The sequence below is a fragment of the Triturus cristatus genome, chromosome 4_2 (assembly GCF_964204655.1).
Source record: "Triturus cristatus chromosome 4_2, aTriCri1.1, whole genome shotgun sequence".
Taxonomy (NCBI): Eukaryota; Metazoa; Chordata; class Amphibia; order Caudata; family Salamandridae; genus Triturus; species Triturus cristatus.
Genome location: NC_140586.1, coordinates 504,532,324 through 504,545,539, shown reverse-complemented (window position 1 = coordinate 504,545,539; position 13,216 = coordinate 504,532,324). Strand labels below are relative to the sequence as shown.

Here is a 13,216-nt window from a genome sequence, read left to right as displayed (position 1 = left end):
GCACTGGCTCTAGGACTGGTTAGTCAGACTCAGTTACCACCAGTATCCGTCTGAAAAAGTTGAGGGTACAGGATGATTTTGCAACAAGGCTTCTTTCTGCTGTTCTGTTTGTTCATTCTGCACGTTATCCTTCTTCCTGCACTTTTCTTTGTCTTTGAGGACTTCTGTTGCTTCTTTCTGCATTTCTTTTTTTTCTTTCTGTGCGTTTTTTCTTCTTTCTTCACATGTCCTATCTCTGTAGGCATAGTTAGAAATTAGCATTTAAAAAACCTTTGAAATTCACTGAAAAAACCATAGGTTTCAGGTACGTTATAGTTAGGAATTAGCATTTAAAAAACCTTAAAAATTCACTGAAAAAACCATAGGTTTCAGGGGCGTTATAGTTAGCTGGACTTTTCACTCGTTCAAAACCATTGAAATTCCCCCGTTATAGTTAGTTCGGCTAACTATAACTCGCGCGCCCGCAATGCACTGCTGATGACGTCACATATTACATCACTCATGACATGGTCAGTGACATCACTCATGACATCACTGATGACATCTCAAATTACATCACTGATGACATCACTGATAACATCATCCAGTGAATGTGTGTTTTTCTGAAAATTACCTATGTTTTATATATGTATATCTCAGGGTCGATAGAAGAATAAATGGGTATATAAGTGTCTAAATGGATGATTTGTTTTTGAAAATTTGATATAATAGGCTGCTCGCTTCCCCTGAGGCAATTTTCTATTTTGGACTTGGAATTAACTCGTTGGGAGCGATCTTTTCTTTTTCGGTTCAGATCTAACACTGCACGGCGTCTTCTGTGTTTTGCTAATTCTTATGCCATCTTGGGAAGCTCTGGAAAACTTTGCCCTTATGATAACCTCTCTGCACAGTGTTTTTTGATTTACATTTGTTGTGTGCATATTAAGCATGAATGCACTTTCTCAAGCCTTTGTTAAAAACTCTTGGTTATCGCACATTCAATGAAGCGCTACATCATCTGCAATTGTTAAAAACTCAGAATATTTTTTTAGAATCTGCTCTTTCTTAAAAGCTGCTATCAGAGCTAGGAGAACAATGGAGGGCTAATATATTACTTAAGGTTGTGATTAACTTCTTTTATCTGATCGGCACACTTGTTATGTGCAACCTTTTTTTATCTCTTTTGTCTTTTGTGATATTCATTGATTGAGATATCTCACTGTTCTAATGAATTTTATTCATTTGATGTTTGAATTGTGGAATTCTCTTTTAATGATGTTGTATTAGTATGCTATGTAATGTTGTTTCTTTGTCTTTTATGGCCTGTCTGGCCGAATAAAGAATTACTGAAGTGAAAGAAATAGAGCATATGCTAGCATGTAAATAGAGGATCACCACGCAAACTCCTCAGAATACAAAGTACACACACACACACACACAACTGAGTTGTGGGTGGTGCTAAATACAGGGATACGAGATAGCTATGGATAATGCTTGAATCTTGTACATTTGGTTAGAACTGTTCTTTTGAAATATTATTCTTTCAGCTTCTAGCACACATCTAAAGCCCCCATCTAAAGCCTGTCCACTCATTTCAGATTAACATCCAAAATACTTTCCCTTTGTAACTCAGATATAGTAAGTCTCCACGTCCAATTACTTAAGTTGAAAAACAGTTGCAATTGCCTCTCCTGTACCCTGTGTCATAAGATAGCCAATGTCCCCACTTTCAAACGTCTAAAAGGTTCATGTAATGAGGGGTATAGTTGAATTTGGCTCATCATTATGAATTGCCTACTTCTATTGAAACATATAAAATCCTTTATTGAACAGGCATACTGACATCCACAGTATAAACATTTTTTAAATGTATTGTATTGTGTAGTATTGTAGCGTTTGTATAGTACTTACTAGCAGTATGTGCTGATTGACCACTTTCCCACGCAGATAGCAAGCTACACGTTGTAGCGTATGTGGTTGGAAGGGTGCTGAAGAAGAGTTTGGTCGTTTGCTGCCCTGACAGAGCAAGAACAGATAAGCCTGACCCCTGTTACACTTCTGATTTCACCCTTCCATGAGCCTAATTGAAAAAGCTATCTCCCAGAGACCCTTGATCTTTCTAGTTTACAAAAGAAGGCATCCTCATGACATTCTAAAATCTCTCACATATTTATCAATCCTCCCACCAAATACTCTAGCCCTCACTGCATCTCCCTAGAACAAGCTAAACTAAACATGGCAATACTGTATCTTATAGCCAGGGTTCATAAAAGTTGCAGAACATTTGCAAGAACCAATGGATTCAACTCGCAGGCCTACAGAATTCTCTGGGGTGCTTGCAAAATTAGAGATTTAACTCTGATTTAAGTCAGTAAAAGGCAATTGCTAATAATACTGCGTTGACTTACAATTTTCCAGCTGATTTGAGTGGGGAAGGGATTCTTGGCCATTCCACCTTGAGTCTCATACCAGGCTGACTGTCAAAGAGACCAGTCTCAGCCTTCACTGCAATTTTGTAGTCCTGGCAACTTAGCCCCCATCTTAGATATGCCTGAAAAGGGATTAAAAGATGAAGCAATTTGAAAAGAATAATTTAATTAGAAATACTGTCAATTCTTCCTAAAATTTTCCTTTACTTCCAGCGTCTACAGTTGCCTCACCTCTGCCTCATGAGGGTTCACAATGGCAGCATCAGCACAGGCGCGCCATCTGCTGGAGCTGGTGAGTTCCACCACATAGGTCTGAATCTGGGGTTTGGAGGCATGGTAGTCAGTGTACACAATCACTTGGTACCCTTGATTCTTTTTGTCATTTCTCACAGCTTGAGCAGTAATCACTAACACTGGAGAACTGTTGCCTCCAATAAAGAAAGGCTATAATAAAGAGAAAAGCAGTCAGGTCAATGCAAATGACCATTGCCCTGAATGTCAAAATATTCGCAATGCTCAAGGCAACTAAACAAATTTAGAGAAATTTATTTCAAAAACCAAAACATGCTTCCTACCATAAAACACTGTGTAAAGTTCAGCCACATTCAGGATTAGTGTACTGTATAGTATACAAATTCAAATTATAAGGAAATTGTGTAACACTATACATTCTAGAGAAGAAACTTTATATTCCATTTTACAGAGTTCATGTCAGCTGGCACCCCGGATGCACACTAACCTCAGAAGCCGGATACAGCGGGAGCGATCCACGACGCTAGAGTCCTCTCTTCCCCAAGAACGGTATTACCTACGAGGACTCCAGAAACCCTCTATAAGCAACACCACCCCGGGGGAAAGGAGGGAAGAAGGATAACAGGGGAAGGGCTGCGGCGACTACGTGGAACCTGCACTCACGACACCCACTCCTGTAGAGAGAGAGAAGGGACAGTTGAGTCACCGGATCCCCTACCTCAGGGAGAACACAAGTACAGTGGGGGTGAAGTTCCCAGCACACACACTCAAACGGTTGTCCGTATCGCCCAAGCAGTCTCACACAGTACTCACGACTCAGCTGGTGCAGGAGAGGACGTGGAAGGAGTCCATTCCAGTCGTAGTCACCACGGGACAGGAGGCGGGCCGCTCTCCGAGCCTTTCAAGCGGCTCCAAGCGCAGGATCAACACACAGGACGGGCTCACGGCTGCAGCGTTGTCCAGGCGCTCTCCGAGCCTTTCAAACGGCTCCAAGCGGGAGGGGGTAAAAGGGTCTTGAGGGAGATAAGCAGCTCCCGAGGTGGAGAGACTCTGGTCAGGCCTCTAGTCACGGCGGGGCCCCTCGGGTAGAGCGCGCTTCAGTGATGCCCGGGAATGAAGCGTCGCGGCGTACCCCTCGGCGTCACGGGTCCAAGCGGAGCGCCTACGAGCGCTAAGGCCGTCCGTGCCGGGAATCAGGGGGATAGAGATAGGTCCCTGCTCTGGAAGCAGGGAAGCAGGGAAACTCGGGAGATAAGGAACTGCGAAGTCCGTTACCTCGCGGAACGCCAGGTGGAACTTGATTGACAAGCCCCCGGCCTTCCGTGTACGAGGCTTTTGTACTGCCTCCGGAAGTGCGCTCGCGCGGTCGCTAGGGGTGATGGGTATTGTAGTTCCATACCTCTCCGCCCCCTAGCGCCGCTCGGAGCGTCGCGGGTTCCGCTCAACGGCGAAGTCTGACAGAACCCCCCGGCAAGGGCCGGCGTCTCGACGGGCCTCCGGGTTTCGTAGGATGAGCCGCGTGGTAGCGGCGAAGCAACACAGGGCAATGCAAATTGGCCAGAGGTTCCCAGGACCTCTCCTCGGGTCCATAACCCTTCCAATCGATCAAGTAGTGTAGCCTACCCCTGATGTACCTGGAATCTAATACCCCTTTCACCTCGTACTCCTCCCCGCCGTCTAAAAGTAGGGGCCGAGGAATAGGGGGGAGTCTCGTGAGAGGGAGGCACGGTTTTAGTAGAGAGACGTGGAACACTGGGTGTATGTGCCATGCCGGCGGGAGTGTCAGTTTCATGGCTACAGGGTTCACTACTTTTACAACGGGGTACGGGCCCACGTATTTTGGTTTCAGGCGGGTGTTCCCCTTTATTCGTAGGTGTCTTGTATCTAACCACACCTTGTCTCCTACTGCGTAGGCCGGCTCGGGAGTTCTTTTTTTGTTTGCGTAGTGTTTGTCTCGTTCTTGCGCTGTTTCCAGTTGATTCTTTGCGTTCTGTAATACTTTTTTCAGGTGCGAGTGATGTTCTTGGATAGTCGGGTGCTTAGTTTGTGCAGGCCATTCAAAGGGCAACATGTTTGGATGGTACCCTGTTAAACAGAAGAAGGGGGAGCATCCCAGCGAAGTGTGTTCGGCATTATTGTAGGCGAATTCCGCCATCCATAGCAGCGTACACCATTCCTCCTCGTGGAGCAACGTGAAGCATCTGAGGTATTGCTCCAGCGTCTGGTTCAGCCTCTCCGTCTTGCCGTCAGTTTGAGGGTGGTAGCTAGTGGAGAGACGGGCGTCCACCTTCATGACTTGACACAAGGCCTTCCAGAACCGTGACGTGAACTGCGTTCCCCTGTCAGTAATGAGAACCGCGGGGATTCCATGGCTTCGTACGATGTGTTGTAAGAACTGCTGGGCTAGACCCGCCGCTGAAGGGAGTTTCTCCATGGCAATGAAATGGCCCATCTTAGTCAAGTGGTCTATGACGACCAGGATGGTAGTCATTCCTCTACTGGGGGGCATATCCACTATAAAATCCATAGACAAAGTGTGCCACGGAGCTGGAGGGATTGGGATAGGTTGGAGCAATCCGCTCGGCCGTTGGTGCTGAGACTTCCCTTGCGTGCATATGGCACACCCTGCTACGTAGGCCGCAGTGTCCGTAGATAATGAAGGCCACCAAAAACGGCGCTTCATTGCCATCGTGGTTTTATGTACTCCCAGATGTCCTCCCAAGGTGGAGTCGTGAACCCATCTCAAGGCTTGTTGCTGTAGGGAAGAAGTCGGCAGGTATAAGCGTTCGTCCTGATATAAGAGACGTTGTTTGGAGGACCGATGTAGTGGGTCTTCAGCTACCCATGTTACTTCGTCGGTTCCTGAGGTTTGGTGTCGCACTTCGTCTATGAAGTCAGGTGTAGTGGCTGCTGCCGTCCTCATAGCTGGGAATGATGCCGCCTTCAAGATAAGGGGGTTGTCTGTGGCGGGCGCAGGGTTCGTAGTGAAGGGATGTTGGGGCCGGGACAGCGCATCGGCCTTTCCGTTCTGTGGCCCAGGACGATATTTGATTACGAAGTCGTAATCTGAGAAAAACAACGACCAGCGTAGTTGTCTGGGGGTCAGGGCTCTGGCAGTCTTTAAGAATAGGAGATTCCGATGGTCCGTATAGATTTCTACGGTGTGTCTTGCACCGAGCAAATGATGACGCCACTCTTCACACCCTCTCTTTATGGCCAGAAGCTCCTTATCCATAATACTGTAGTTCACCTCACAGGGAGATAGTTTTTTGGAAAAGAACGCAACGGGGTGCAACTGTCCGGTTTCTGGATGTCTCTGTGACAGAATGCCCCCTATTGCATATTGGGAGGCGTCGGTTTCGACCATAAAGGGACGTGTGGCGTCCGGATGTCGGAGCACTGGGGCGGTGGTGAAGCAGACCTTCAATGTCTGAAAGGCTTGTTCTGCTGCGGCGGTCCACTCGAAGGAGGCACCTTTCCTCAGGAGAAGGGTTAATGGTTGTATAATACCAGAAAAGTTCTTTATAAAGCGGCGATAAAAATTCGCGAAGCCCAAGAAGCTTTGTAGGGATTTCACATTGGTAGGCGATTCCCACTGGGTAATAGCCCGCGTTTTCTTATCGTCCATACACAATCCGTCGGGACCGATGACGTATCCCAAGAATTCCACCTCCGAAACGTGGAACAGACACTTCTCCAGTTTGGCGTATAGCGCAAACTTTTGCAGGCGCTCCAACACCGCCGCCACGTGCTTCACGTGTTCTTCCATGGACGCGGAGTACACCAAGATGTCATCGATGTACACGATGCATGATACGTCCAAGAGGCCCCTCAGTACTTCATCCATGAAGTACTGGAACGCAGCGGGGGCGTTGCACAGACCAAAGGGCATTACCGTATATTCGAACAAGCCGAATTTGGTCCGGAAGGCGGTCTTCCACTCGTCGCCGCGTCTTACCCGCACCAAATGATAGGCTCCCCTGAGGTCCAGTTTGGTGAATATGGTCGCGGTTTTCAGTTGGTCTAGAAGAACAGGGATCAACGGCAGGGGATATCGGTTCTTTATAGTGACCTTGTTGATCGCCCTGTAGTCGATGCAGGCCCGTAACCCGCCCTCTTTCTTCGGAATGAAGAAGATCGGAGAGGAGGCAGGCGAAGAAGATGGACGTATGAACCCAGAGGATAGCATGTCGTCAAGATAACTCTGGAGGTACGAGGTTTCGGCTTCCGTGAGGGCGTAGATCCTACTGCAGGGTATGCTGGCTCCCGCCTCTAGCTCGATGACGCAATCGTAGTCTCTGTGTGGAGGCAATCTTTTGGCCTCTTGCGTGTCAAAGACAGTCTTGTATCTTTCGTATACACTGGGCAGCTCGGTGATTGGACTTACACACGGCTGCTTGCATGTGCTAGCTAGGAACCCCGCGGAACATTCACCTTGGGGCGGGGTCCAGACTCGTTCGGCGGTGCAGTGTTCGTGGCAGAACGAAGAATTCAAGGTCACGGTGCGTGCAGTCCACCTCACCAAGGGATCATGGAGAGTCAGCCAGGGCATTCCTAGTATGAGCTTGAAATGGGGTGCATCAATCAGGTCAAATCGTATCTGTTCGAAGTGATTCAACCCTATTTGCATCACGAGGGGCTTAGTGTGATAACACACAGGACCCGAGGTCAGTGCCGATCCGTCCACTGCCTTCACCTTCTCTGGAATTTCCTTTTGATCACAGGGTATGGTTAGTTCCTTGGCGTATTGTTGGTCTATAAAATTACCGGTGGCGCCGGAATCCAGTAGGGCGTGGACAACCACAGATATCTCATGAGGCAAGTTCAGCAAGACACACACATTCATGTGGGCTACCGAGGGTTGGATTGTGTTGGCTGCAGCCGGGAAGACCTCATCACTTCTAGGCCTCAAACAAGCGGTCCTCATCTTATTTGGGCTCGTCAGTTTCCCAGGTCCTCGGTCGTGTAATCCGCTACAGACACGGTCTTAAGCCCAGGGCTTCCTGTAGTTGCGCTCTTAGATCGACTTCGGCAATCTTTGATGAAGTGGCCTGGTTTGCCGCAGTACAAGCAGAGTTTCTGCGTTCTTCTTTTCTCTCTTTCTGCTTGACTTAGAGGACTTCGAATGCCACCGATCTGCATGGGCTCGGTCCCGTCCCCTTGGGAAGGCCTTTCCTCAGGAACCAAGCGGGGCCGGATGGGAATGAACCTGGTATCGCTGCGATTCTTGTCCCCTTTCCGCTCTTGAAGCCGGTGGTCTAATTGGACGGTTAAGTCAATTAATTCTGCACAAGTGGCCGGCATTTGTACCACTTGGGCCAGAACGTCCTTGAGTTCGCTTCTCAACCCTTGATAGAATAAGGATGTTCTCTTTTCCATCGGCCAGTCCGTTTCTACCAAGAGCCGGTTGAAGGAGGTAATGTAAGTCAGTAGGTCCTGAGACCCTTGTTTCAGGGTAAGGAGTTCTTTATCCAACGACATTTGATGTGCCTTGCGATCAAACAGCCTTTGCATCTCCACACAGAAGGCCGGGAAGTTGTAAAGAACAGGGTCGTCCCGTTCGATCAACGGGAAGGACCAGCTAGCAGCGTTGCCTCCTAAGTAAGACATGACAAAGGCCGTTTTTGCCTGGTCATTCGGAAAGACAGCCGGTTTGCACAAGAAATGGAGCCTACATTGTCCCATAAAGATGCCATACTTCTTTGGGTCCCCAAAGAATCGTTCAGGAGGGGCAAGGGGCAGCTGCATAGGCTGAATGAATTGAACCGGGGGAGAACCGGATTGTTGAGGTGTAGAGGACGCGTGATGCGGGAAGATCCCGGTGCTTGGTGATCCCCCGCCGGCAGTCTGGGCACCCCCTTCCGCCACATGAGTTTGAGTTCTTGCTGGCGGAGGCAGGGTCCAGTCTCTAATATAGGAACCCCCTTTTTTCTCGGCTGGAGGGTGACGGGACAGGCAGGCGACCTCTCTCCTCATGGTGCCCATCTCGTTCTTAAGCTCCAGATTCTCCACCCGGAAGGCGTCTACTTCTACTCGAAGCGCGTTCAAGGTATCTAACATAGTGGCCAGGACGGTAGCGGTATCCATCGCTCAGGCTGTATTTATCCGTGGGCTTGTCAATCTGTCAGCTGGCACCCCGGATGCACACTAACCTCAGAAGCCGGATACAGCGGGAGCGATCCACGACGCTAGAGTCCTCTCTTCCCCAAGAACGGTATTACCTACGAGGACTCCAGAAACCCTCTATAAGCAACACCACCCCGGGGGAAAGGAGGGAAGAAGGATAACAGGGGAAGGGCTGCGGCGACTACGTGGAACCTGCACTCACGACACCCACTCCTGTAGAGAGAGAGAAGGGACAGTTGAGTCACCGGATCCCCTACCTCAGGGAGAACACAAGTACAGTGGGGGTGAAGTTCCCAGCACACACACTCAAACGGTTGTCCGTATCGCCCAAGCAGTCTCACACAGTACTCACGACTCAGCTGGTGCAGGAGAGGACGTGGAAGGAGTCCATTCCAGTCGTAGTCACCACGGGACAGGAGGCGGGCCGCTCTCCGAGCCTTTCAAGCGGCTCCAAGCGCAGGATCAACACACAGGACGGGCTCACGGCTGCAGCGTTGTCCAGGCGCTCTCCGAGCCTTTCAAACGGCTCCAAGCGGGAGGGGGTAAAAGGGTCTTGAGGGAGATAAGCAGCTCCCGAGGTGGAGAGACTCTGGTCAGGCCTCTAGTCACGGTGGGGCCCCTCGGGTAGAGCGCGCTTCAGTGATGCCCGGGAATGAAGCATCGCGGCGTACCCCTCGGCGTCACGGGTCCAAGCGGAGCGCCTACGAGCGCTAAGGCCGTCCGTGCCGGGAATCAGGGGGATAGAGATAGGTCCCTGCTCTGGAAGCAGGGAAGCAGGGAAACTCGGGAGATAAGGAACTGCGAAGTCCGTTACCTCGCGGAACGCCAGGTGGAACTTGATTGACAAGCCCCCGGCCTTCCGTGTACGAGGCTTTTGTACTGCCTCCGGAAGTGCGCTCGCGCGGTCGCTAGGGGTGATGGGTATTGTAGTTCCATACCTCTCCGCCCCCTAGCGCCGCTCGGAGCGTCGCGGGTTCCGCTCAACGGCGAAGTCTGACAGTTCACACTTGTCACAGACCATGTTGTATTTAAAAAAAGCAGACATTTTTCAGAGTTTGATGTCTATTAGATATTAGGGGTCATCGCACACATTGACCATCACACTATTTTTATCCCTGCTAAAGGACCTTATTAATAAACAAGGATTAGGATCCTAAAGGCTTTTTTATTTCACTTAGGTCCTAGTAAGAGCTCTGCTTACAAATCATGTAGAGCACTCGCACTTAGTCCTGGCTCCCTGATATACCTCTGTTGCCCAGATATTTTCATTTTTGATTTGTGTTTTTGTATCATTGGAGAAGTAATTTAGCTTGAGTAGACATTGCCAATCCAGGCTGAATTTTTCTGGACGATATTTTTAACAATGGAGGATGTGTTGCAGTGATGATGTAATATTTCAGGAACCGTGAGACCTATATACTTCATTTTGGTGCCAAAACATAGGTTTTGGGGGTCAAGTAGCCTTATAGAGACAGAAAATAACTCCTCAGAGCAACCCTTCTGCCATTTTCCAAAATGGCAGCTCTATAATGATGTGCTTTAGCCATCATATTGGTAATTTATTTTAATATTGAGTTTGTTTCAGGTTTTCAGTTGATTCAAGTACATCAACATGAGGGAAGCAGGTGGTAGCAGAGGAGCTCTCCCTCCCGAAAAAAGTGTTGCTAACTACAAAATCTGAGGACTCCTTCAACAAACAAAAATGTGTCATATGCCAAACTAATCTGAAAGAAAAGCTAACATCAACTGCGGCTGGACAGAAGAGAGATTGAGATGCTACAGAAATATGGCAAGACAAAGTTCATAAAGGATTGAAACTGATGGGTGAAGAGGGTCAAATATTTTATCATTGTAACACCAAGTGCTACAAGTTGTATAGAATGGAAAAAGGCCTGAAAAAAATGAGTAAAAAAATTGCAGACACCAGCGAATCACAAAAGAATACGAGTATTCTGAGAAAGCGATGACAGCCAAACCTAATGCCCATCTACTTAGAAGATAGATGGCTACCCCTCGTCCACCTCCAACAACTGATCAGAAAGCAGAGGACATTCAGTGTGTTATCTGTGGTTTAGCCTGAACAAGGGCCAAAGGGATTGAAAAAGAATAAAGTACAGAGTACAGTGAGTCTCAAAGGGCAAACATGTTTTTATCTGCAGCTAGTTTCTCACAAGAATAAGTTTTCAGCCGAGTAGCTGATCCAAACAGCCAGGTGAATGTATTTGCAGCAGATTTGCATGCCCACCCAAACTGCATGAGTGTATACATTAAAAAATATGAATGTATAATAAGCTCCCAGCAGCAGCGTAACCACCAGCCTTCAGTTAAGTGCACTCTTTGGAAAAGCAAATGAAGTTTTAAAGCCACACTTGAGTGCTGGCTACGTGTTCACACTCAGTGAGATTGGAGAAATAATGTTCAACATTGAAGAGACTGTATTAATTCATAATATTACAATTAATATTTTTCTGGTGAGAATGTACAATGACAGAATTCATTTTTGTCTGTCTAACAAAAAGAATGAGCCAAATACGGTGTTCTCAGCTGATTTGACTCATGAAGTTCTTGCTGCCAAAATAAAATCACAAGATGTACTAAAATCAGCAGAAACCATTTTAAGAAGATTTAGATTTTAGACTTAATGCCAAATTTTGTGATGTTTCAGAGCTACACAAATCATAGTCGTCAACAAAAATGGCTGTCATCTTAACATTTTTTACAACATTATTGAATTACAGCAAGCAAAACTGTTACAAACTAAAGTACTTGAGATCAGAACAGAAGCAGAGAATATTGATGATGACTTTGAAGATATAAGCGAAGAAATGGAAGAGAATCCCATGAACCGACAGGCTTATGCTGTGCAAATGTACTGTCTTTTCCAAATCATGTTTTATGAATTACATCATGGCAAAAAGAAAACTCCGCTACACATGATTACTGCCCACCCAATCCATGACAATTTCAAAAGTAGAGAGCTAATCACTTCAGAGAATAGGATTTGTGTATCAACAAGTTATTATGACATAGTATGGAGCAGGAACTTGTTAGTAGCTCATGCTGTACAATCTAGTGAATCCGACAGCACACCACTTACAAGTCACTTCACCAGGAAAGGATTTACAATTGCTGCTCTTGATAATTTTCATTTTGAAGACAGCTCTTCTTTGTCTGGCACATGCAGCACACATGATGCTGCCACTGTGCTTTTTCAAGACAGTTTTAATGAAGTAGCTGATGAAAAACAGGCTGTGTCAGCTGACGGCATAAACAAACAAAGCTGCAAACTTATAACCCAACTGTGTTGCCAACATGTGCAAAATCAGTGCAAGCCATCAACACATCCCAGTCTACCAGAAAGTTTCAAAGTGGCTGAGGACATGGAAAGGACATGGATCTTGTTCTACTTAATGCTGCAGTCCGCAAAGCTGATTTAACTGAATTTATCATATTGCCTATTCGGTGCGGACTGAAGAATGAAGAAAAGCCAGTTCCTCCATGGGCTGGAATTCATGCTCTGATCTCCCAGAGTACCATTGCACAACAGAAGGTTGGGTTTTCATCAGTGATACCATTTCCAATCAAAACTACACAACAGTATACACAGCTTTAGAAAATATCCAAAATGTGCATGCTCAGATTGAAGACCAGCCTATCCTGCCAATTTTCTGAAGTGAAAGTGTCTTTTGTATTGTAGCCAACATTTTTATGAGCAATCCAGTAGAATTTGATGATCCTTATCCAATGATGGGTGTTTTGCACATTACAAAAGTTTTTTTGAGGTTTGGAGGAAGTTATCGCAATGAATGTGGCATTGACAATGCATTTATTGAGGCTGAAATCTCGGGAAGCAAAACTGACCAATCAGTATTGAGCGGAACTCATTATGTTTGTTAGTTACAAGGTATGCTTATCATACCTGAATCTATAGAAACATTGTGTTGGGATCCTTTCTGGAACAAGAATGACAAATTAAAACCAAATTCATAGACTTTGTCAAAAAATGTGAAGGAAAATCAGAACTTTGCAAGTACTGTAGAAACGTTCTACTCATGATAGCTCTAGAAAAAAACTTGGTACATGCTGATCGGGAAGGTGATTGGGATATGCACACGGAGACTGTGGAGTCACTGATTACTATGTTTCACTAATTTGATTGCATAAACTACCTGAAATATGGGTCCTTGTATTTGGAAAGAGTAAAGAAGCTAGAGGTGGAAAACCATACCTCTACAGAAACCTAATTCAAAGGCATTTTGTGGTGAAAGACAGAGAGGAAAGGTTCAATACTGTGGCTCCAGATGTGAAACTGGAACAACCCATCCAGAGATCACAGAAAAGCTTCACGGAAATTGTTGGTCAGACAAGTAAAAGTGAATATGTTGCTCAATAGCAGCTAGTTTACCATGTAGTCCTTTCTATTTGCAATA

The 13,216-nt window shown here is 46.6% G+C and overlaps 1 protein-coding gene across 3 annotated transcripts in view; it reads right to left on the bottom strand.

Annotated features, from left to right (window-relative positions):
- Positions 1-13,216, bottom strand: part of LOC146834618 (vitellogenin-A2-like) — a 512,107-nt gene that overhangs the window by 36,427 nt on the left and 462,464 nt on the right. For all 3 annotated transcript variants that reach the window (XM_085602090.1, XM_085602091.1, XM_085602093.1), the window contains 2 exons: positions 2,640-2,852; positions 2,388-2,530 (listed from right to left, as the gene is read on the bottom strand). In XM_085602090.1, coding sequence (XP_085458216.1) covers positions 2,388-2,530; positions 2,640-2,852 — 356 coding nt within the window. The remainder of the gene's footprint in view (positions 1-2,387; positions 2,531-2,639; positions 2,853-13,216) is intronic.